Below are 25,223 nucleotides of genomic sequence, written 5' to 3'. Positions count from 1 at the left end.
CTGTTGGTGTGAATGAAGAAGTTTCCTCATAATGTAATTTCTCTGTACATAGACTCTTGTCCGGTCTGGTGAGGCCATGCACTGTCCTCAGTGTGGCATCATTGTGCAGAAAAAAGAAGGCTGTGATTGGCTGCGCTGCACGGTCTGTCACACAGAGATCTGTTGGGTCACTAGAGGCCCACGATGGGGACCTGGGGTAAGAAAAGGAAGTTTGTGTGTCTGTGTCAGTGTGTCTGTGTTTTCTGATCTGAAAAAATACACATTTTTACAAGATGATGAAACAATATGTATGTGAAATAAATGTCACCTATTGAAATAATTTGAAATGGTCTTCAAAGATCTGGAAAACATGGTTGCTCACAGATGTGCCTGTACAACTGTTTACTAACCTCTGGATCTTGTCTCTCTAGGGCCCTGGGGACACCAGTGGGGGATGTCGCTGCAACGCTAAACAACGCTGCCACCCCAAGTGTCAGAACTGCCACTGAGTGCAAGACAAACCAAAGCTCACAATGAGTATTACTAGCAAACCCAGACAGACGTTGTATAGATGAATACTGCACTGACTGTTCACTTACACAGCCATACACAGGCTGTTTTAACCTGTTAACTCATCAAAAACAAGAGCCATGGCGTTACTGATCCATGACAACAAGTGTCCTTGCTAACCCCTGCTATGAGCTTGGGTTTTTAAGGCAGCACATTGCACAGCAAACTGGCCAAGAGATGCATGCCTCCTTTGTGCACATGGTTGCACTCTTGGGTTTTTAATCAACAAATTAACTTAATTGATTTTTTTTATTATAAAGTCTTCTCATATTATGTGCACTTTCTCTGGCTGAGGAGGACCTTCCTCTATCATTCAGCATGTGGAGCACTGTTGTAGTCTTGACTGTTCAATGGTCCTTCACCTTGTTGTTGACCTAATCTTATGGATAGGATTTCTTCAGTGAATTGGTATGCAACAAGTGACTGAGTGTTGTGTGTGAGAGTTTTGCCCTGTGTTTTTACCAAAGCCTGTTAAAATCAAGGAGAGTGCCATGAAAGGATCAGGTTTTTGTGTGTACAGTCAGGCTTTAGATGAGCTCCTCAGGGCTGACTGATTTTACCAGTGTGCCTTAATACAAGTCAGTGTGGTATTGGTGGCGGCTAACTTTATATTTCATTTAATAATATATGCATATATTTAAATATCTCCAACATTTACCAGACTGTACTCATGTAATGCAATAAACGGTTACTGCCACTCTGGAAAGCTGTTGTCTATCGTTCTTTTGTTGATGACAGGACTTAAAGTTCTCAGACACTGTGCCTGAGTTCAGGCGTGGGCCAGGCCAATAAAGGTTTCAAAATATCTATTTCAGGTTTTCATGCACATAAATGTTACTTGCTTTTTAAGGCTTGTGCTGTGTAGACTTCACTAGGCCTACTACGACGGAGTATTAGGGCCACACATGAAGAAAAAAAAAATATTTTTGCCATGGCGAGATTAAACTCGACATGTTGACTTTAAAGTCGACATGTCGACATTAAACTCGACATTTCGAGAATAAAGTTGAAATGTAATGTCGACTTTAATCTCGACGTGACATTAAACTCGCAATAGGCCCTACTGTTTAAACATAGCCTACACAGTTTAAGCTATGTAGCCTACACTAATACACAATATGTTACATAAAAGAAAAATGGGCTTCAAATAGGTGTTATTTCAGATAGATTGCGTCTTGTCTGTTAACTACTCATTGCCGTCATCGTGAAGTGCTGTCTCGCCATGCCCTATGCCGTTTAGGCTAAATATCTATAAAAATATATGTATCCAATGATATAATGTTTCTATACAAAATGTTATTTCACTCTGTTTTACGTGGTTAAGGCCACTGCACATCCAAATAACTGCCCTTCATGACCCACAGGCCGTCACTCTCCAGGATAACATGGCAAAACTCATTTTTCTAAAACTGCTTTTCCATATCTCACCTGCAATACGTATAGGAGGCTAGAAACACAGGTATAGCCTAAGCATATATACTATTTTGATCCCGTGAGAGAATATGTGTGCATGCACTTTATTTATGCACTTTGTGTGCATATGTGTGCATGTAGGCTACTAGCCTACATGGGGTGGTCGGGAGGACAGCTTCATTCGTCCCTCCATAGACATTCAGCAATAGGCTGTTTTGCATCCATTACAAACAAGCAACGTGAAAGTCTAGGATTGGGGAGAGCGCCTAGTATGCCTCTAGTGCATAAGCATGAAGTTGAACCTTTAGATGAAAAACAACACTTTAATAATAGGCCTACAATAAATAAATAAACTGCTATGACGTTTAGGCTACTTTTGACCATCGCATTTATCGCCTGTAACTCCGTGATAAGGACCTAAGAGCAAAGTATTTGGCTGAGCAACGTAGGTTAATATGTTCTATTTTTTGTCCACATGATATAGGCCTATGTCTAATCATTGTTGCACTCAAACACTCTGAATTGAGTTGCACTTGTTGCATTGTTTCATTCGTCCTCCCTTTCAATCGTCCCGAGCGGTCGTTCTCTCTCCAAACTAACTTTATTCTCAAAATGTTGAGTTTAATGTCGACACGTCGAGATTAAAGTAGACATGATATTTCAACTTTATTCTCGAAATGTTGAGTTTAATGTCGACGTGGCGACATTAAAGTCGATACGTCGAGATTAAAAGTCGATATTACATTTAAACTTTATTCTCGAAATGTCGAGTTTAATGTTGACATGGTGACTTTAAAGTCGACATGTCGAGTTTAATCTAGTCATGGCAAAAATATATTTTCCTTCATGTGTGGCCCTAATACTCCGTCGTAGCCTACTAATAGAGCTCTCACTCATCCCGTGCAAGAATCTCCCCTCGGCCAGAGCCTCAGCTGTGTTTTGGCACCTGCTAGGCACCGCCCCTCGAATAGGAGGTGGAGTAAGGTTTTCAGCAAATTGGAGTTGTCGATAGCTTCCCCTGGTGTCTGGACAGCAGCGGTTTTCTAACGTGCAGTTCAACTGTAACCTGCTCTGGTGGTGTTAGTAGCGGTACAATGTAAGTAATCAATGGTATGTAGGCTTTTATGAGATCGAGATAAAGTTTTTCATGTAATATTTGAGAATTAGCCTACTGGGTCGGCTGCGATGATCTGTCGGCGATTTGAACCGCTAGTATCGCTTTCTTTCTATTTAACGCACGATGTGTTCCTTCCGATTGCCTCTATTCTGTAATAGTCTATGCCCATTGTAGGGTACTGAATGATGTGACTAATTAGTTCGGTCCACAAGAAGCAAGAGATTATTTGAACAAATATAAAGTAGAGATGATCCGAATTCCAGGGCAGCTGCAAGCAATTGGCAACAGGAGCGTTTCGCTTTTTTGTATTATTTTGTATGTTTTGTATCTGAAAAATATGAATGAATCAGGTCAAGATCAAGTTAAGGCTGTGATACCTAAAATCAGTAAGGTGCACATTTCCCTTTGTCCCCTGATGTAGTCTATTATCATAACATCTGATCCAGTACAAATTGTACAGTCTGTGTATGACATTTGTAAACACATGCTTGACATTTATGCTGCTTTTAATGCTGCTTTTTGGCAGGGAGTATGTCTAAATGGACCTGGATGAATTTTGTGTGTGTGTGTGTGTTTCGTTCCCTTTCCAGCCTTCTAGCCCACAGAAGAATTTCAAAAGTTTGGCATCCTGTCCCCCCTGTGTCCTGCACCCCCCTTAGACAGTTGCTAGTCCAGATGGCTGAGACACATGGAAAGTTCGACTTTGCCATTGACCGTGGGGGCACATTCACAGATGTGTTTGCCCGCTTGCCCAATGGAAGGGAGAGGGTCCTCAAACTACTCTCTCACGACCCGCAGAACTACAAAGATGCCCCAACTGAAGGCATCCGCCGGGTTCTGGAACAGGTGAGGATCAAAGGTGTGGAGATGGGAATTTTATGGTGAATACTGTGTAAGGGGGTGTGCTAAAAGCTGAGATGTTGGTGAACCGAATAAATTGGTTTTACAATTAGTGGCACCATCAGCAATCAACCTGGAGCAAGTAAGTATCAAAGATGTGAGCAAGGCAGCAATCATTCAGAGGTAGATGGTGCTCTGTGTGTGTGTCTGTGTGTGTCTGCGTCTGTGTGTGTGACAGAGATTTGGTGTGTGTGCACGCTTGTGCTTATCCTCTTACCTCTTGCCCCTCCTCCTTCTCTCCGGCACACTCCTGCCTAACAGGAAACAAGGCGGGCCTTTCCCAGGGACCAGCCTGTAGACACCTCCCTGATTGGCTGGATCAGGATGGGAACTACAGTGGCGACCAATGCCCTGCTGGAGAGGCAGGGGGAGAGGACGGCTCTGCTGGTGACGCGGGGATTCCGGGATCTTCTGCACATCGGCACACAGGCCCGGCCAGAGCTGTTTGATCTGGTGAGTGACAGGCACACCAAATGAGAGCGGGCGGGAGAGGGATGAGAAGAGTGGACGAGAGTGCCATAACCGTTTGGAGCTGCCAAAACTGAGCTTAGCTGCCAACACACTGGTGAACTCAAAGACCTATTATATAAATCAGAGTGTCCCCCCTCCCTCTTCTGTGGTAACCTCTGCAGACTGGTACTGACACTGACCCTTCCAACTAATGGACATCCGCTTCACCGCAAAACAGCATTGTATGGTAATGATTATCTCTCCCTTACTAGGCGTTGATATGGCACTAGTGAATGTTTTCAGTGACCACGTTCCAAGTAGCTCATTGATAAATCCTGTGCATGAATAACATTTTCTACCATAATCTTTACTAGCAGCAGAGATTCAGAACCATGACACTGTTTGAGCTGGCAAAGAGTGAAAACATGAAGACCAGGCTGCCACTAGTTTATTTAAATGAATGAATGAATGGGTGAATTAACGAATTTTCCATTTATCAAACTGAAACAAAATAGGATCCATCATGGCAGTTACGTTGCCATATCTGGTGCATATTTTAGTGACATTCAATATATAAAGGTATTGACCAAATAGTTAAGTAACTGAAGATAGAGTTTTGAAATATTGGTGTAAAGAAGTGTAACTTTAAACTTGCACTTATTTACATTGATTACACAGAAGTGGTTGAGAATAGATGGCCCAATCTGGATCTTTTATAGTGATCTTATCAGATTGTTATCTGGACTTAGTTACAGTCCCACTGTGCAGCTCTGTGTGTTCTCTTTGGACACGCTGCTGGGAAGAACTATCCTGCTGAGGGCTCAGTTTCCTACATCAGTAAGTGTTTGCCAGTGTTCCGTTTTCTTTCATTTTGGACACCTCATACATTGAGTGACAGAACACCCTAACTTGTCATACTATATTTACATATTTGCTATTGTTGGATTCAGTACAACCCCATCTTTCCCATAAGCCATCATATGTGTTTCTATGATAATCCCTGGTAAAGCAGCTACAAAGTAAATGAAAACATTCTGCATAGATATTCATTTTTTGCATGTCCGCTTATTTTAGGTTGTTTACATGTCTCTATTCATTCCATACATCAAGATATTCACATCCAGTCTTTTCTAGTAGGTAAAGCAACTTCCTGACTATAAACATGCCAAGTTTCAAAGCTCTCAGAGCTTGTGTGATTGATCTGCACTAATTTATATGCCTTAACTCCAATACGGACAGGCTATATTTTAGTTCTTTTTTGGTTTTGGGGTGTATAACAACTAATTTAACAATCTTAACAGTAAAATATTTTTAGCTAAGAATCCATTTCATATATGGGAGACCTTAGAGATGAGGAAAAACATTGTTGGGTTTAGTTCTACCTCCGGTAGGGGTATCTCAAAAATGTGGGGCCATTGTCACTAGCCTATTTACTTTTTCAGCGAATATATGACTAGGTGGGCCCAGGGACAAACAAAGTCTTCATTCTTCAAGCTAACTATTGCAACACAGCTCATGTGTTTGGAGGGCATGTGTAACTTATTCACAGAATCTATTCACAACTAGGTCCTTGCTATCTCTGAGGACAATTGTACAAAGTAAAGTAGGGAAAATTAAAATAAATTAATTGAAAAAGCTGATATTGGTGTTAGCATGATATGTTATGGTAACAAAGTCACCAAACACAAGTCTTTGATGTAAAGTCATTAAAGGTACTCTAAGCAATGTCACATGGTTTCTAAGCTAAAACATTTTTCACCTCACAATCCGCTAGTTGCCTGTTCCCTGAATACACTGTAAAAAAATGCGGTCTATGTAGACAGCCCAGGCTTTAAAAACAGCAACAAAAGCAGCCTGGTGCAGCATGGACCATGAAACATAACAAACTTTTCGAGCCATTGAACGACGAGATGCGCGTTCAGGAGAGTTTCAATTGCACAGGAGGGAGGGGTGAGCTAGCTCTCTGTTTTGTTTGAACGAAGAAGAAAGAAGTGACGTTACCCAACATTGCTTAGAGCACCTTTAATGAATAAATCCTGTTTGTGGATTCTGTTCCATAGGAGGTGTCAGTGCCTGAAGTGCTGTATGAGGAAGTGATTGAGGTGGATGAGCGTGTTGTCCTCAAACAGCATGGCTGCCATCTGCCCAGGAAGGAGTCAAAACGCACCGTCACTGGTAAGTCACAGCACACCAAACACCTTTAAAATGCAACACTTAAAAAGCTAAGTAAAGTCTTGACACCCATTCCTTGAAGTTGCCTATTGGCAGCTCATGGTATGATGTGGGGTAATGTTTGGTCAGTGAATGAGGATGACATACCATGGAAGGATTGGTGGTGGTATTGGTACTGACTAAGATGGAAGATGGAATCAAGCCAGCAGCTGAGAGCTGATGGGAATATTACTGTGTTCTATCACTGCAGAACGTTTAAATGTTCTTGAATTTCCCCTGGAAGTATCTATCTATCTATCTATCTATCTATCTATCCATCTATCTAAATCCACATGTACTGCTTAGTGGTCCTGTGCTCTTTAGCTTAGCATTATCCTGAATTTCATCTCGTATCTCTTTCCAATCTCTCTCTCTCTCTCTCTCTATCTCTCTCTCTCTCTCAGGAAGCACCGGGGACAGTCTGGAGGTGTGGCGTGAGCTGGACCTGCCCCAGGTGGAGCGGGACTTGAGGGGGGTTTTGTCCCGTGGCATCACCAGCCTGGCTGTGCTGCTGCTGCACTCCTACACGTAAGAGGAGTCCAGTTTCACACTCCTCCAACACACACCACGGCAGAGTCATGGCCCATGTTGTCATGTTATCATAGACTACAGAACGCATGATCTGGTCCTGCTGAAAAGAATGCTCTTTTCCAGTTGTTGTTGCCTCGAACGAAAGGTCTACGGAGTAACCTATGGGATCCAGTAGAGCTCTCAGATAGTGTGGGTTTCATGGGGATAGTTGTGGAGAAATAGCAGTCCACATTCCTCAGAGGCTCAGCATGGCTCCATAGGACCTCCAGAGCTGTCGCCCATGTGTTAAGAGCGATGCAGTCACCTCAGCATGAGTCAGCTGTGTTTATGTAATGGTGCGCATACACCACTCAATACTCCGGAGAATGAGGAGATGCAAATAGTTAATCAGTTTTATATGGTGTATAGTGGTTGCTCAATTTACATTATCTGCTCCTTAACATGCTTTTGCAAAACAGTAGTTGAATGTACTCTAAGTGCAGGTTGGGGGAAATTCAATATGCTTTGCATCTGTAGTTATGGGTGTCATTTTTAATGGATTTCCCGCTCTACAGAGTTAGTGAGTGTGGCCACAGGTTAAAGGATTTCTTTACTCAGCTGAGCAATGCAAAAGAAAGACTGGTCTTTCTGAATGGTCTCTCTGAATGGTCTCTCTGACACCCCTCCCTTTTTTTATTTCTTTCTGCCTGCCCCCCACCACGCACACACAAAACACACACACGCACACGCACACACGCACACACACACACACATACACACACACTTTGATTTCTCTCTGTTTTTGCAGCTTGGGGTTTGACCTCTTGTATTGTATTGTCTCAGGGTGGTTGTTGTTGGACTTGGCAGTGGAATAGTTCTCCTCTCGTATCTCTCTGTTATCAAAGGCACCTTCAGAAGGCCCCAGTTCTCCTGAGGTTATCTATGCATTCCGAATAATATTAACACAGTTATACAGTATGTGTCCAGTGAATGTTGGAGTGCTGACTACTTGGGTAAAATATGCATCTATAACAAGTGACAATCAATTGAATTTAAATATCTATGTCTATACAATGTCAATACATTGTTGTGACAACTCAGTTTGAGGATCAATGCAGATCTTACTCTTTTTTTATTGTGATCTCCTAAACCTTTCTTCTTTATGTTGCCTAGGATTTAATACTGCTGAAATGAGACCTCATCATCAACCAATTCATCCCTAAATCAAACTTGGCTGTTTTTATGTGTCTCAGGTGGTCTGCCCATGAGAAGGCTGTGGGGTCGTTGGCACGGAAACTGGGATTCACACAGGTGTCACTGTCCAGTGAAGTGATGCCCATGATACGAGCTGTGCCCAGAGGCTACACAGTCTGTGCAGATGCCTACCTCACGCCCAAAATCCGCCAGTATCTGCGTGGCTTCACCTCTGGGTTCAAAGGAGGCCTGAAGGTGAGGCTTTGTGTTGCCCTGTTTGTCTGGTTGGACTGACATGAGGACCAAAACATTTCCATTTGAATAATTTGCAAATCTGGTGAAATGTCCCTGTTCTTGCAGCATGCCCATACATTATCTTTTTTCACCTCTGTCCTTCTGGTCCTCTCTTCTTTCTTTCTTTCTTTCTTTCTTTCTTTCTTTCTTTCTTCTTTGTCTTTCATGCCTTTACTTCTTCACCCCACCATGTCTTGTCTTTTTGCGGTGATTGCACCAAAGCTCTGGAACGAGCTGCCCCTACATATACACCTGGCTCCTTCCTTGAGTGTTTTTAAATCTCACCTAAAAACCCATTTTTATGCCCTGGCGTTTGACACAGTCTGATTGTCTTGTTTATTTATTTATTTGTTTGTCTGCCTGTAAATAATGTTATCCTTACTTTTTGTTGTCTTTTTTTTGTTGTTTTTGTTGTTGTCTACCAAGTCGTACTAACTTGCCTGTCCAGCACTTTGGTGAGCTGTTGTTGTTTTAAAGTGCTTTATAAATAAACGTGACTTGACTTGACTTGACTTGTCATGCCATGTCCCCCCCCTCTCCCCTCTTTCTCTGGCTCAGGATGTGGATGTGCTGTTCATGCAGTCAGACGGGGGGCTGACCCCGATGGAACAGTTCTGCGGCTCGCGGGCCGTGCTGTCGGGGCCAGCGGGCGGCGTGGTGGGCTACGCCATCACCTCCTACAGCTCCACAGAGAACAAGCCCGTCATCGGCTTCGACATGGGGGGTAAGGAGATCAGAGAACAATCAGCAGCCAAGATGAGATGGATGTATAAAGTGCCGTTGTGCTAAGAGGATGATTGTGTTTGTGTGCATGTTCGGGAGAAGAAGTGTGTGTGCATGTGTGTGTGTGCGTGTGTGTGTGTGCGTGTGTGTGTGTAGGAATGTATTTGTATTGTTTGTTGTTTGGACAGTAGGGGAGGAGAGGTGAGTTACTAAGATGAGAGGACAATAAAGGGGAAGGAAATGGGGCCAGGGTGGAGCTCAGTCCACAGTCTCAGTAGAGAGGGAAGGAGATATGTGTTAGACACGGTGTGGAGGTGAGGTTGACAAATCATGTAGCAAATGATGTGCAAGAGGGAGGGTGAATATAGTACCAATAGTGAGGGTGAGTATAGTGAGGACTGGAGACGGACGGAAAACTCAATGACTGAGATCATGGAAGAGCATGAATTGGGTTGATATGTATCAAGCAATGTTGACTTTGTTCAGCCAGCTAGCTCACCTGAGTGCACATGAGCCCTCACACAGTCTCTCATATAACAGTACACAACAATGCACAGTGTATGCCAGAGGTGCACAGTAAAGCATGTCAACAAAGACCAACTGACCAACTAACTCTAATCAAGAGATAATGAATTCTTTTAGGTGCTTTGCTTCACTCACCTTTCCTTTCATCAACCTTTCGTTCACCTTTGACCTTTCGTCAACCAAAGGGACCTCCACAGATGTGAGCCGCTATGCTGGTCAGTACGAGCACGTGTTCGAGGCGACCACGGCAGGGGTCACGCTGCAGGCCCCGCAGCTGGACATCAACACGGTCGCGGCTGGCGGGGGCTCTCGCCTCTTCTTCAGGTTAGAATCCTCTCCCACGCTTAGCCCAGCAGCCTTTCTAATGAGGAGACACAGCACTCAAAAAATCCTCCATAGAAATGCATGGGGTTAGTTTGTAATGCCAATATGGCCAATTGAGCCAATCATGTGGTGTGATGTGAATACATTGAACCAATCATATGTTGTGTTGTGAAGACATTTTCCAATCGTGTGTTGTGAACTCGCCACTGGAGCAAGATTGGTGTCATGAAGCCTTGCGCACACGCATTTCTGCTGAATAGGATGCCCGATGAGTGCCCAAAAAGCGTTGCAATATGGCCGCCGAGTGGAGGGACTTGCCTAAAAGGACTTTGGCTTAGCCCAGCAGCCTTTCACAGTTCCCCATACGCGACCCTGTCCTGAGGCGCTATACAAGCACTGTTTCAGGGAATGTGTTCCCAGTTAAAGACAACCCTTTGACCTCAAAGCTGTTTGAGCTTGTTTGAGTTTGAGTTTATATAACCCTATGGTCTATACATTAACAACAATCATTGTGTTTGTATCAGGTAGCATGTAACATGCACACTGGTTCTCTCAGAGAATGAAATCGATTAAGTGTTTCATTTCTTGATGTATTTCGGATGCGTTCCTCTGGGTTAGGTCCGGCTTGTTTGTGGTGGGACCGGAGTCAGCCGGAGCGCACCCGGGGCCAGCCTGCTACAGAAAGGGTGAGAGAACCTCTTCAGATCTACCCCTGTTTTGTGTGTCGTTTTCTTTACAAATGCCCCTTTCTCTTTGACTTTTCTTCTTTATTTCAGTTTTTTCCCTTTTCTTTTATCATTGTTTCTCTCATTCTTTAAATGATTTGTTTCCTCTTTGTTCTTTCTTCTTTTTCACTGACATTATGCAATAGCTGAAGTATGTTATATATCACATGTCATAGACGTTGTGGTCAGAGAGAGTCGCCTTTTCCATACATATTCCCATGCAATTACTGTCAGTTCCACAACAAATATGTGGCGTTCTTTTATAGGTGGCCCTCTTACTGTCACGGATGCCAACCTGGCGCTCGGTCGGCTCCTGCCCGCTTTTTTCCCACGCATCTTCGGCCCCGGCGAGAATGAGCTGCTCTCCAGCGAGGAGACCATGCGTCACTTCCGCCAGCTCACAAAGGAGATTAACCACTTCCTGTCGGGTCAAGCGAAGAACAGCGCCAACGGTCTCAGTCAGCCCAAAAGCAGCGGTGCAGCACGGGGTGGCAAAACCGAAATGAGTGTAGAGGAGGTAGCCATGGGTTTCATCCGTGTGGCCAATGAGGCCATGTGTCGTCCAATCAGAGCCCTCACACAGGTAATGGGGTGATGCTTTAATAGAGGATAAAATCGGCCTGGTCGTTGTAGCATAATCTTGTTTACAAACAAACAAACTGCACCGAAAACATAACCTCCTTGGAGGAGGTGATAAAATTCCTTAAAATGGAGGATGCATATTGTGCCATTTGTTATCAGTGGGATAACCATGTTGTGGGATGAGGACTTCCGTTAGTAATGACTACCGCTTTGTTTCCAGGCAAAGGGCCATGACACATCCAAGCATGTGTTGGCCTGCTTTGGAGGGGCCGGTGGCCAACATGCATGTGCCATTGCACGTGCCCTGGGCATGAAGACTGTCTTCATTCACAAGTATTTCCCACTGTTAATCTTACAATTTAAGATTACAGTAATTTCCTGTGTATTAACCGCATTGTGTATAAACTGCAGGACAATGTTTTATGCAAATGGGGGAAAAAAATAAAAATAATGTATAAACTGCATTTGTGTATTAATCACAGTGCGCAATATCCCAATGAATTAGAATCAGATCATGCTTTAATTATAACGAAGAATGAAGAAAAGAAATGCATTCCCATATATTGCTGGTCCCTGTGTATTAACCTAACGGCTGAAGAAATTTTGCAAAATCAATGTGTAACCTTGGTTAATAGTCGGGAAATTATGGTAGATCTTACAGCCAGCAAGACAGCATTTCCTATTGTGGACTTGTCATTTTGTGTGTGTGTGTGTGTGTGTGTGTGTGTGTGTGTGTGTGTGTGTGTGTGTCTAAGTGCCTGTGTTCTCTGTGCCTTCTGCTCCATGATTTATAAGCCTGATGGCAGAACACAGCTGGCCTAGAACATTTTGTCCCCCTCATATGTCTTGCACTATGCCTGTCTGTCAGTCTGTTTCTCTCTCTTCATCCTCCTTAGAACTCATTAGGAATGTGCTTCCTTAGCACAACACATACTGTACCTTGTGTTATTAAAATACTGTTAACATTGAAATATTTTGAAGAGAAAGAATAGAAAATATGGCCGACAATATGACCTGTCCCTCTTCTTTTCTGTCTCTCTTCTCTTTCTTCCTCGGTCCCTCTGTCCCTCTCTTCCCCTCCCTCAGGTACAGTGGGGTGTTGTCTGCGTATGGGTTAGCTCTGGCCGACGTTGTGGAGGAGGTGCAGGAGCCGTGCTCCCTGCAGTATGAGCTGCGCTCCTTCACCGAGCTTGACCGCCGGGTGGACGCACTGTCCCAGCGCTGCCAGGACACGCTCCGGACCAGAGGCTTCAGCAGGTCAGCACTTTAGCCTGGATGGCCACAAATTCTAGGGCAGCCGTGGCCTAGTGGTTAGCACTTTGGACTTGTAACCGGAGGGCTGCCGGTTCGAACCCCGACCAGTAGGCACGACTGAAGTGCCCTTGAGCAAGGCACCTAACCCCTCACTGCTCCCCGAGCGCCGTTGTTGTAGCAGGCAGCTCACTGCGCCGGGATTAGTGTGTGCTTCACCTCACTGTGTGTTCACTGTGTGCTGAGTGTGTTTCACTAATTCACGGATTGGGATAAATGCAGAGACCAAATTTCCCTCACGGGATCAAAAGAGTATACATACTTATACTTATACTTATACTAAATCAGCTACCACCTCACAGAAGCACAGAATGCAAAAGCCATACATGGAAATGAATCAGAACAGAAAAATCTCCCTTTTTCCCTTTCAATCCCTCCATCTCTAACTCTTTTTGTCTCACTCTATCCTTTTTTTGTCTTTCTCTCCCTCCATTAGCGCTCAGATCAAGACTGAAGTATTCCTTCACCTGCGCTATGAGAAAACTGATTGCGCTCTTATGGTAACGGCCACTGGTTACCCAGGCAACTCTCAGTCCTGCCGCGCTGGAGACTTCCGCTCTGCATTCACCAAAAGGTGAGGTCAACTGAGGTCAACTGTGCACACACACACACACACACACACACACACACACACACACACACACACACACACACGCACACTCAACTGAGGTGTATGCGCATTTGTGCCAAAGTAAACATGTGATAGCCTCTATGAGTGCCTGCTGTTGGATTCATGACATGCTTTGAAGTACCGGAGTACCTGATATGTCCCATGTTATGTGTGCTGTCAGGTGTTACATCTGTGTTATATGTGGTGCTGTGCCCACATTATGAGCTTTGGAGCATGGAGTGCGGTATGAAAAGGATTATCCCCTGGGGACATGAAAGACTCTATCTGCAGGATCTACGTGTCTTACCCTTCTTCACCTGTTTTTTTCTCACTCTCTTTCTTTTGAAAAGATACCTGAAAGAGTTTGGTTTTACCATTCCTGATCGACCCATCATGGTTGATGACATCCGGATCAGAGGGTCAGGCACATCGGGCATTAAATCAGTGATTCATGCTAAATCAGACTGTGCTCCTGCCAAACCCACAACGGTACAGCCAATCAACTTCCCCTTGAGTGTGATAACAGCTTCTGTGTATAAGATTGAGTGACATGCGGTACTCCAAAGGGCACCAAACAATTTGGAGTTCTTTTCTGCTGGACCCTTACCTATTTATAAGCGCATGGGCTGTTTTGCCCCAAAAGACTTCACGAGTAAGTCATCAGGTGCAGAAAGTGGCCTCTTTAATAACGCATGTCTGAGAAATTGCTCATCTTCTTCTGTTACTAAGGTCACCAAGTGTTACTTTGAGGACGGCTGCTTGGATACCAATGTGTACCTGTGGGAGGAGCTATCATGTGAGCATAGCCTCCAGGGTCCTGCCATCATCATTGACAAGAATAGGTATGATGTCTCTGTGTGTTGGGCAAGTTACTTCAAAATCGTAATGTATTATGTATTACTTATTACTGTCATTTCAAAGTAATTTGTTACATTATAATATTACTGTCTCTGAATTGTAAGGCATTACACTACTATTGTATTACTTTTAAGTTACTTTTACCAAAATATCTAGAAATATGGATTTGGAATTCTAAATGCAGTTTATTATGCTCAATGCAGCTCATTGCACTTCTAATGGAGGCGATGTGGTATAACATAATGACTGAGCTAGGCTTCAGGCTAACAACAGTAGAATGCAATAGACGCAGTGATGGCTCATGATGCAATACAAGGAACAATCATAGCCAGAATTTTGTTAAAAGCAGATAAAAGGTCGAAGTCTGGTCAATTGTGATAGAAATGCTGTAACTTTAGGCTTAGGCCTACTCATTAAAATCAACAGAGAGCCCACTACCTGTATATTGTAACCCAAAACTTGTCAAGATAGGCTACACAGTGCCGCCGCTGGCCATTTTGGTGCCCTAACTGGTGAAATACAGTATTAACCTAAGTATGTCATCATATGGCCAACTATAAAGATGTAATCTGCCTGTTCCCAGGGATGGGTAGTATTTCTGAAACATGTAATATGTATTTGTATTTCAAATACAAAATAGTATTTTGTCATTTGTATTTTATTGGGTTGAAGGAAATGGCTCTGTATTTTGTATCAAAATACTTTATTGGTGTGTATTTTTGTATTTTAGAAATACTGCAAAATACTATGTGAAAAACACTTTAAAAAGTAGATACTACACACAGGTGTAATGAATAATTGGTAATTAGGCAACAATGGTTTATTTTTATCGCAATCAGCTAATGTGAGAACAGCTGTGTTCACAGACACTCACAGCTTTTCAGTGACGGCTATTGTTGAAGCATCAGCTCTGGTCTGAAGCACTGGTGTGAAGTCATACGCAAGTAAAGATGAGCAAGATTACCTGTGCAAGTTCACATAAGGACACTGACTGAAAGGCAAACATGTCCTATTGTCTCCATGCCAATCTTTAACAGAAAAAAAACATTTCTGCATTCTACAGTGTGAACAAGTTCACCTTGTTTAATTAAATAACAATTCTATTTCCTTATTAGCTGCATACTTGAGGTTGGAGATGTTAAGGCATATCAAGTTTCTCACATACTGGAACTTCAAGATACATATGTAGCCTTAGGATTTTCTTATTCAGTTCTGCACTGGACTTGAATTACGAAATTCGGCACAGATACACAATTATGATTTTGGCCTATTGATTATAATGTGGTTAATTGAAAGCTCTGTCAGTCGTTTTGGATACTATTTGGTATGACGGGCCAAATTGTATTGTTTTTTACTATATAGTTTTAATAGGCTAAATGTTTGGGATATTAAAAAGCTTTTTTTGCAGTGCTCCCATACTTTCTTGAAAAAAGTATTTTCTAAATACAAAAATACAGTATTTTATTTTGATACATAATATGGTTACTGTATTGTGTAGTTTATTTTGATACATTAAAAATGAGAGTATTAGGTATTTTATTTTGAAATACATTCTGATGTATTTTTGCCCATCCCTGCCTGTTCCCAGCATTAGAACAACACTTTGCGATGGTTAGCTTGTCATCTGTGACGATATATGCTAGGCCTAAAGTGACTGACCTATCTGGGTGCGTTTGGAGATGCCTGGTGAAATCAGACGTTGTTGAATAGGCATAATTTATCCTGGTGCCACACACCTTGCATGTAGCTGTTCGCTTATTTCCTCTGTGCAGTTAGTTTTTGTAACCAAAAGTAATGATAAAAGGCACAACTCCGGGAGGACTTCTTGTCGCCATGGTCAATGCATTTATATCTGTGAGTGTGCGCACGTAGCGCATTCGTTACATTGCACATTATGGCAAAGGGCTCGTTATACGTTTCACAAAGTATATGTAGCAGTAAAATAAAATAGAAATACATTAATAAATTTAGATTAAAAAAGCAATAATTGCATGAAATACAGCTTGTTCAGGAGTCTCGAAGCTCGAGTCCGAGTCAAGTCTGAAGTCTTTTGAGTGGAGTCGCAAGTCAAGTCTGAAGTCACTGTTTTTGCGACTTAAGTCCAAGTCCCCATCTTTTTTACATTTCTATCCCTTCATTCTCTTTCATTGAAATTCACAGCACGAAGCTGACATGAAGAGCATTTATGCTTTATCAAGAATCAAAAAGGTTAGCGTGGCACCGCTCTAGATGTGTCATTAAATTAATTGTGCTATTTTGCGAGTCACTTGAGTCACTTGAGTCAGTATTGCTAAATCGCAAAGAAATTCAGCCCTACGTAATAGTCCAGCCTAATACTTGTCATCTGAGTCCCATGGTCTACGAGTCTGCAATGTTTCCGGCTCTGCGGGAAGTTAACCAGTTATCTCGGACTGCCTGCTCACTCAGTCGCTTGAGTTGATTTGTGGAGTTGTGGTTGCCTACGAAATTGTTACATTTTTGGCAGCTACGATGGCTAGGGCTAGGAGGCTAGCTAATGTTGCAAGAGGTTTTGCGAGGTATTTTGCGAGGTATAGAGATCTTTCGGTTTCACACACGAAGTGCACTTAACTGTTCTTCATATCCTAGTTGTCTCTGATAAATTGAAAATAATGAGTAGGCTTATGTCCATCGAGTCAGTTGCAGCCAGCCACAGTCATCTTCAACCAGTAACAGGAGATACTTCTGCTATTTGCGCAGTTGTTTGCGAATATGTATCAAAACATAACACCACTCAATTTGAGGTTAAAATGCATTGTAATGCGTTACTGAAGTTTGTACCGAGTAAAATATTACCCAATAGTTGTTTGTAATGCCTTACATTACCGCGTTACAGCAAAAAGCAATATATTACAGTAATTACATTACTTTTGTAACTCGTTACTCCCAACACTGTGTATGTCTATGTTTCATGTGTCATGTCAAAGTAAGAGTGAATGTTCAGCTGACCATGTCCATTTTTATTTGCCACGTTGGGCCCTAATTTAAATAACAAAGTGCAAAGTCAGACAATGAGCAAAGTGTCTCATGCATGAACGAAAGCTATTGTGTTGTGTGTGGGAGCATTGAGGTGACCTACTGTTGTTTGTCAAAGGGGGCGGTGGTTGCTTAGTGGCTAAAGAACTTGGCTAGCATGCAGCAGACCTTGAGGAAGGCACTTAACCTCAAGTTGCTCTTGGGTGACTGACTCTTGTAATAATTGACATATGTAAGTCGCTTTGGATACAAATATAAGTATAAGTTTGCGCCTCTGTCAAATCAAATAATAAAGACTCCACCCACCCCCAACTTGACATTTAATTGATTGTGTGTAAAGGATGTAAAAGCCTCTGTTGATTTGTCTTAGCACCATTCTGGTGGAGCCCGGCTGCACAGCACAGCTGACGGAGAAAGGTGATGTGTGCATCGGCGTGGGGACCGACTCCCAGTGCGTGCTGGGCACCGAGCTCAACGCAATCCAGCTGTCCATCTTCTCTCACCGCTTCATGAGCATCGCAGGTGCGACACTGGGGGAGGGAGGGAGAGGAGAGAGGTGAAGAGTATTGGAGTAGAGGAATAGAAATGAATGTAGATTAGAGTGAAAGGGGACAGCTGAGAGGTATTAGGGGCTAATGTGGCAGAGAGATGTAGCCTACGGTGACATGCAATCTGGATAAAAGCAGTAGACTGTAGGTTGAAAAACCTACAGATATACTTGAGATATACTGTATTCTAATCTAAACCATTTCTCTTTTCTCCATCAATTTTTGACGTGACACACACACACACAGAGCAAATGGGCCGTGTTCTCCAGAGGACCTCCATTTCCACCAACATAAAGGAGCGCCTGGACTTCTCCTGTGCTGTGTTCGGCCCTGACGGAGGGCTGGTGTCCAACGCTCCCCACATCCCTGTGCACTTGGGGGCCATGCAGGAGACGGTGCAGTACCAGGTGAGCATCCATGTTTTCCCCTCTCCTCCTGGGTGTTTTCCTCTCATCCACTGTGTACCAGGGGCGGAGTGGCAATCGGGACGGTCGGGAGTTTTCCCGGTGGGCCGTCCCGTCCCGGTGCGGGCCGGCCCATAGAGCTTTTAACGCGGCCGTGCATGTACATGAGAAACACATAGGCCTACAGAATATTACGTGAAAATCTTCGAGACTTACACTTCGGAGGTCTAAGAAGTCCAACCAATATTTATACCACTCGCTCACTGTCTATATGTTATTCATGGTTACCCTGCACACTCATCTCTCCCATGCTGATTTTTGTGAAGGCTAGCCTTAATTTTTTATCTTAATTCATTTTTGTCTTATTCAGGCGTTACAGAACTTTCATGGTCACAAATAAAAAAAAAATGACAATTTAATTTGTTTGTTTGTTCTTAAATTAACGCAGGCTTGGGCTAGAATGGAGCAAAGCCTCCTGGAAATGGGGAATGTGTTTCTGGTTTATCCAATGATGATGGGAGGGGGGCCGGTGCCATCAGAATTTTCCCGGTGGATTTTAGTGCCCCACTCCGCCCCTGCTGTGTACCCACTGTATTCATCAGCACAGTAACAGGGGATACTAGTCAGTACACCTTCTATGTAGGGGCAGTGGCAGTGTAGAGCTTAATGAGCTGGGCTAGCATGCAGTAGCCTGAAAGTTGTGGGTTCAATTCCTGGCTTCCACTGTTGTGCCCTTGAGCAATGCACTTTACCCCAAGTTGCTCCGTGGACAACCTTGTAATACCTTGTCAGCCTAGTTGACATATGTAAGTCACTTTGGACAACAAGTGACTTACATATGTCATATGTATAACAAAACGAATAAATGTAAATGTAAAATACAAATGTAACCTTAATAGTTTCAAAGGCAAAGTCATGCAGGATCAATAAAGTATCTATCTATCTATCTATCTATCTATCTATCTATCCTATGGCTGCTTATTGAGCTCAGCAGTGCTGGCACAGGTCTCATTACTCTGGCGAACCACTGGACAGGCCAGTGCCCTGCCTAAGAGATGGATGATTAGGTTTGGAATGTCAGCTGTAAAAACTGATTAGAGCTCAGAAGAAAAACCTGCAGGCTATGTGGCTGTCCGCGAGAGAGTTGTCTGTCTTGACTACGCCGCTCCATTCGGCATCTTTTGTCTTGTGTAGGCCTATCATTTGTTATTTTTGTAATTGTGTCGGGAACCGAACCAGAGCCCGTCTCTGACTGAACTCCACTTTGCCCTCATAGACATGTACTACGACCCATCTTGCTACGCATTCATTATCTTTGCTTTATTATACGGCTCTTCACAATGCAAGTAGAATGCTCCATTGACTTGAATGGGATTTCCGAAAGTTCTAGCGGTCATTATTTCTTGGGAAAGGACCTCTGAAAACAAGAATGACCGCTGTCAATGGCAACGGAGTTTGTGCTTGAAACTTCATTCAAAAGTGAAAGCAGACGGTTGATCAGCTGTGTTCTAAAGAATGTTTGATTCAAGTTCAGCGTGTGTTGCGAACTATTTGTTTCTCAGCAAAAGCCACGACGAAACGGTAACAAATAAGTGTAAAGAGACATATCATGGAGTTTATTTTTTCGTTTTGGCAAGTAGCCGTATAATAAGCGGGATAATGTATAAAACTCCGGTCATTATGGGAAAATAAGTCCCTTTAGGGCGAAACAAGACCCCTCCGCTGGCGCGTCGGGGTCCGGTTCGCCCTCTCGGGACTTATTTTCCCCATAATGACCGGCGTTCTATACATTATCCCTTACATAGTTGGCCCCACAAGGCTTCCGTTTTAACATTCCATATGTTATCTTAATGCAGAGGAAGTAGATTGGGAACCAAATAGAACGTTCAAGCATTGTTTTTGTTTTTATTGTTGAAAGGGTCTATAAACTCCTGGTGAAATACTATCTGGTATGCATGCTAGACATTCCTACTCTAACACAGAACCTGTTAAACATGGCACACTTAGAGCCCTAATTTTCATTAAACATTCTTGAATTTCCCCTGGGGTCTTGAATTTCCCCTGGGGATCAATAAAGTATCTATCTATCTATCTATCTAATTTTTGTTGACAGACAGGTCCATCTTCATATGAAAATGCAATTAACCTGCTTTTCTCTCTCTCTCTCTCTCTCTCTCTCTCGCTCTCTCTCTCTATCTATCTCTCTCTTTCTCTCTCAACCTTCTATCACAGCTCAAAGCACTTGGGAACACTTTAAAGGAGGGTGATGTGATTTTGAGTAATCACCCGTGTGCTGGAGGAAGCCACCTGCCGGACCTTACTGTAATTACCCCAGTGAGTGAGCGTTCAGCACTCCAGCCAGTGTGCTGTATTGGACCCATCCATATAGCCAATTCCCTGTCTTTTCCCTGTCTTTTCCTCTGGCTCTCCTCTCCTCTGCCTCTTCAGGTTACGCTACAGCTAGCCATTAACTCTAAGCACTTCCCTCTCTGTTTCCTGTTTCCGCTTCATGTGCTTCAGTTATTTCTACACTGTTCTCACACACTCTGTTTCTCTATATTACTCTCTATCTTTCTTTCTCTTGAACACTCTCACTAACTCTGTCTCTCTCTCTGTCACACACTCACTCACTCACTCTCTGTCACTCATTTGCCCACGCAAGGACTTACAGTCTCTATCTCCTGTAGGTGTTCTGGCGTGGTGTGAGTGGACCTGTATTTTTTGTGGCCAGCAGGGGGCACCATGCTGACATCGGCGGCATCACTCCAGGCTCCATGCCCCCTCACTCCAAATCTCTGCAGGAAGAGGGGGCCGTCTTCACCTCCTTCAAGCTGGTCACCGGAGGCGTTTTCCAGGAACAAGGTTAGTTGTGACTGTTGGGGCTGGCTTTGAGAGAAATGGTAAATATACACTATACAGAATGGATGGAGAAACGCATTGAGAAATACAAATCTCTGTAAGCAAGATGCAATGAAGGCTTCGCTCATGTTTGAACTGGCTTGTCATAGACTGGATAAATGCTGGATAAATTATTATTTTTTTTAATTCTGAACACACACATCTAAATTATTTGGATGTCTCAAAGCCATAGTCCTCAGATATCTCTGCCTAGTAGACTCTTCCTTGCACAACTGGGGGAATGAGGTTAGAACTTTCCGTGTATCAGCTGCTGATTAACTGGGGGAACTGGCCAAGTTGGTTCTTCTAACTAAATGAAAGTTATCCAGTCATCAGCCTAGACCACCTTCCCCCCACCCTCCTACAGCTGTCACAGAGGCCCTCATGGCTCCAGCACAATACCCAGGATGCTCCGGGACTCGCAATCTCCACGACAACCTGTCAGACCTGCGGGCACAGGTAGCAGCCAATCAGAGGGGGAGTCACCTTGTGAGCGAGTTGATTGGGAGCTACGGGCTGGCTGTAGTTCAAGCATACATGGGCTACATTCAGGTGAATTCACTGTTAAAGCAGTATTTGTTTGGCTGTAAGAGATAATCAACCTATGGACCCAATATTGATGATACAAATTAAACACACACACATATTCATTTATTCATTCATTCATTCATTCATTCATTCTAGAGCAATGCAGAGTTGGCTGTAAGAGACATGCTGAAAGAATTTGCACGTCGTCGCCGGCAACAGACGGGCTCCCTGGAAGTGGAATCAGAGGACCGCATGGACGATGGAACACCGATCAGGCTGCGAGTGCAGATCAACGAGCAGGAGGTAAGGGAGTCATGAGACCCCTGGTGTCTCTCATCTCCCTCTGACTGTCCTCCTAGAGCTGCCTTTTTTCTTTGCCCTCCACCTCCTCTCCACTCTCTCTCTCTCTCTCTCTCTCTCTCTCTCTCAATTCAGTAATCTTGACTTGATGAGGAATAATAATACACAATAACACAAGCACAAGTTTAAACTTCATGTAACTGTTAAGACTATATAAATATGCAACATTACTACCTCTATTTTTTTTATATATATGTCCTATATTTCTATTTTGATACATACATGTTCTATATTTCAGTCTTGCACTTTAATTTAATGTTTATTGTCTATGGCTATGTCTATAGTATGTCTATGTCTGTATTTAAAGTATGTCTATGTCTGCATGGGAAAGTAAGAAACGAAATTTCAATTCTTTGTATGACCAGTGCATGTAAAGAAATTGACAATAAAAGCCGACTTGACTTGACTTGACAAGCTGTTTCTGTGTCTGTTTCTGTGCAGGGCAGTGCAGTGTTTGATTTCACAGGCACGGGGCCAGAAGTGTGGGGGAACTGTAATGCTCCTCGTGCCATCACTTTATCAGCACTCATATACTGCCTGCGCTGTATGGTGGGCCAAGACATCCCACTCAATCAGGTACACACACACACACACACACACACACACACACACACATACACTGTAAACCAGGTCTTTGAAACACTATTTGACACATTCTAAAGCACAAATGAGATATGCCTCTCAGCTGATGGCATAGTTGTGTTATCTGAGATAAGATATGACCCTCGGTATCTCTCTGTTTTAGGGCTGCCTTGCTCCAATCAAAGTGATCATTCCCCCCGGCTCCATCCTCCAGCCGTCCCAGAATGCAGCTGTGGTGGGGGGGAACGTGCTGACATCACAGAGGGTTGTAGATGTCATCTTCCATGCATTTGAAGTTTGTGCAGCCTCCCAGGTGAGTCAAACTATGTATAAGTGTATGCTATGCATGTCTAGCATCTCTGCCTTCTGTTTCTCATCCATTTCTCTGCTTGGCAGGGCTGCATGAACAACGTGTCCTTTGGGAATGAGAGGAGTGGTTACTATGAGACCGTTGCCGGGGGTGCTGGTGCAGGCCCTGGTTGGAATGGGCGAAGTGGGGTCCACAGTCACATGACCAACACACGCATCACTGATCCAGAAATTCTGGAGAAGAGGTGTGTTTATTTAGTAAATACTGACTTTTGTTAAAGTATATTTTTGGACCTTTTCGTTTTTATTCAGATTCAGATAGGACGGTGAAAAGTGACAGGAAGTAAGTGGGTAAAAAACTGCCTTAATACATTATGTGTTGGCCCAGTGTATTTTAAACTCCACATCATTGATTTCAGTTCACCAGTTTGTCAATGTTTTGGCCCTGTGCACCTATGTATCTCTTCCGGCGAACCCTTTCCGTTCCAATCAATTCAATTCAATTCAATTCAATTCAATTCAAGTGAGCTTTATTAGCATGACAAATATTTTTTCATTGCCAAAGCAGAACATTTAGACATACATTTACATAGAGAATGCTTGGAATACAGTACATGGCAAATAGATACGCATCCAAGATTAACAATCTCTAATCTACACTCTTCACTCTTACCCGTTTCTTAGATACCCTGTGATCTTGGAGCAGTTCTCACTACGGCCAGGCTCAGGAGGTGTAGGGCATTATCTTGGGGGTGACGGGGTGATTCGGAAACTTCTGTTCCGGGAGAAAGTGGTCCTGTCCGTTTTGACAGAGAGACGGTCTACACGGCCATACGGACTGAACGGTAGTCATCCTGGCCATAGCCTTTCAGTGATGATTAATTATTTTTTATCTTAGTGGAACTACATTTACTATCTCTTTCCTGCATCTGTTTCTCATGCTCTTTCAGGAGGCGAGAGTGCAGAAGCCGGTCTGAATCTACTTCACCGGGCTGATGGGAGAGTTCTAAACCTGGGGGCCAAGACCACAGTCAGCCTGGAGCCTGGGGTGAGGACAGGCTTGGACTTGTTCATGTCTTAAACAGGAGTCGTAAACTTAAACATGCAAAACTAGGATAGTCTTGAACTGTAAGACTGTGACTGTGTATCTAGTGTCTAAACTTTAATATGTAAAATGTTTGGGGCTATTCTCTTTAATGCTAATTCATTAAGGACATCTGACTGTCATGGTCCATTTTCCATAAAATATATTCACCCATTAGTTATAGACTTTGGTGCACACACGCTGAAGAGCTTTTTATCTTTTCTTGGTGGATGTTTGGGAAGTATTTTATTAAGTATTTTATTGCGTCTCATGCATGTCTGCCTCAGGTATTTCTGTATGTAATGTCCAGTTTGTTTGTGTCCGCAGGACATGTTCAGTCTATACACTCCAGGAGGAGGGGGCTATGGGAAGGGGGAGGAGGACGATGGCAACGGAACTCTGCCTTCCAAGCGCAGGCGGCTCAACGAGACCTTTGTCGAGCGAGGAAGCGTGTTTGAGTACCGCCGCGCACAAGAGAGTGTGTGAGGAGAAGATAGGTGGGTGGGTGGGGGGAGAGATGGAGATAAAAGAAAAAGAAGAAGGGGAAAATGTGAAGGGTTGAAAGGGAATAGAAAGTGTGTGGGGTTTCTGTCATGAGAATGTAGGAAGAAGTTATTCATGTGTCAGGAGTTCCTTGTCACAATGCATACAGCGGTGTGTCTGAATGGCAACTATTTCAGGAATCTAAATTTCTTTTTATGAAAGTTGTTTTTTTACCTTTTGAAATCAATTACAAACATTTGTGACACCTCACCTTTATTACAGAATGTCATATAATGCATACACATCACATGTTGCAGTCATACGTCACTGTACAGGGGGTTAGATTACACATGCAGTTTGTTATAACAGGCAGCAGATATCACTCTTATCACCCACCTCAGGCCAGGGACACATGCAGTGTGTGAAGGACAAGCTTGGTGGGGGTATATCTGACCATTGATAAGACTATGGAGGAGAACCTCCTGCTGCCATGTGATGCAATGCAGATTGTAGCCATAATTGGAATGAGTGTTTTTACACTGTGACGTACTCACACTCCATACATGCACACACGGACATCACCTGCCAGTATTTTTAGACTAACTGTATATTTCATTTGGGGCTATGAATAGCTGAATAAATAAATAAAATAAACACAAAACAACACAATATCCTTGAGTGATGTAGTTTTAAAATGGTTGGTTTTACTTCAAATAAAAACCTGATTTTCTTTACAT

The 25,223-nt window shown here is 43.3% G+C and overlaps 2 protein-coding genes across 3 annotated transcripts in view; both read left to right on the top strand.

The window, feature by feature from the left end:
- Positions 1-1,255, top strand: part of shrprbck1r (sharpin and rbck1 related) — a 9,582-nt gene extending 8,327 nt beyond the window's left edge. Inside the window, exons 13-14 of the mRNA XM_042068218.1 lie at positions 53-196; positions 411-1,255. Of these exons, the coding sequence (XP_041924152.1) occupies positions 53-196; positions 411-488 (222 nt within the window). The 3' untranslated portion in view covers positions 489-1,255. The remainder of the gene's footprint in view (positions 1-52; positions 197-410) is intronic.
- Positions 1,256-2,872: 1,617 nt separating this feature from the next.
- Positions 2,873-25,220, top strand: oplah (5-oxoprolinase, ATP-hydrolysing). Of its 2 annotated transcripts, none has more exons than XM_042068261.1 (27): positions 2,873-3,058; positions 3,670-3,925; positions 4,241-4,432; positions 6,490-6,604; positions 7,045-7,168; positions 8,404-8,599; positions 9,197-9,362; positions 10,072-10,210; positions 10,829-10,896; positions 11,202-11,518; positions 11,738-11,850; positions 12,604-12,774; positions 13,265-13,402; positions 13,789-13,927; positions 14,168-14,280; positions 17,661-17,812; positions 18,085-18,245; positions 20,475-20,576; positions 20,930-21,104; positions 21,508-21,692; positions 21,825-21,971; positions 22,470-22,604; positions 22,774-22,923; positions 23,007-23,164; positions 23,604-23,764; positions 23,870-23,967; positions 24,331-25,220. In XM_042068261.1, the coding sequence occupies exons 2-27, from the start codon at positions 3,755-3,757 to the stop codon at positions 24,487-24,489; spliced, it is 3,945 nt and encodes a 1,314-aa protein (XP_041924195.1). In that variant the 5' UTR covers positions 2,873-3,058; positions 3,670-3,754; the 3' UTR covers positions 24,490-25,220. The 2 variants fall into 2 exon arrangements, with proteins under 2 accessions (XP_041924195.1, XP_041924196.1); XM_042068262.1 differs by having other exon boundaries at positions 2,873-3,072.
- Positions 25,221-25,223: the final 3 nt, after the last annotated feature.

This window comes from Alosa sapidissima, chromosome 17, assembly GCF_018492685.1.
Source record: "Alosa sapidissima isolate fAloSap1 chromosome 17, fAloSap1.pri, whole genome shotgun sequence".
Taxonomy (NCBI): Eukaryota; Metazoa; Chordata; class Actinopteri; order Clupeiformes; family Clupeidae; genus Alosa; species Alosa sapidissima.
Note: the sequence above shows the minus strand (reverse complement) of the source record. Positions and strands in the feature narration are given on the sequence as shown.

Bases quoted from the DNA above. Each gene is read 5' to 3' on its own strand.
- oplah (XM_042068261.1), top strand. From the start codon at position 3,755: ATGGCTGAGACACATGGAAAGTTCGACTTTGCCATTGACCGTGGGGGC. The intron at 3,926-4,240 runs GTGAGGATCAAA...CCTGCCTAACAG, and splicing joins TCCGCCGGGTTCTGGAACAG to GAAACAAGGCGGGCCTTTCC. The intron at 21,972-22,469 runs GTAAGGGAGTCA...GTTTCTGTGCAG, and splicing joins TGCAGATCAACGAGCAGGAG to GGCAGTGCAGTGTTTGATTT.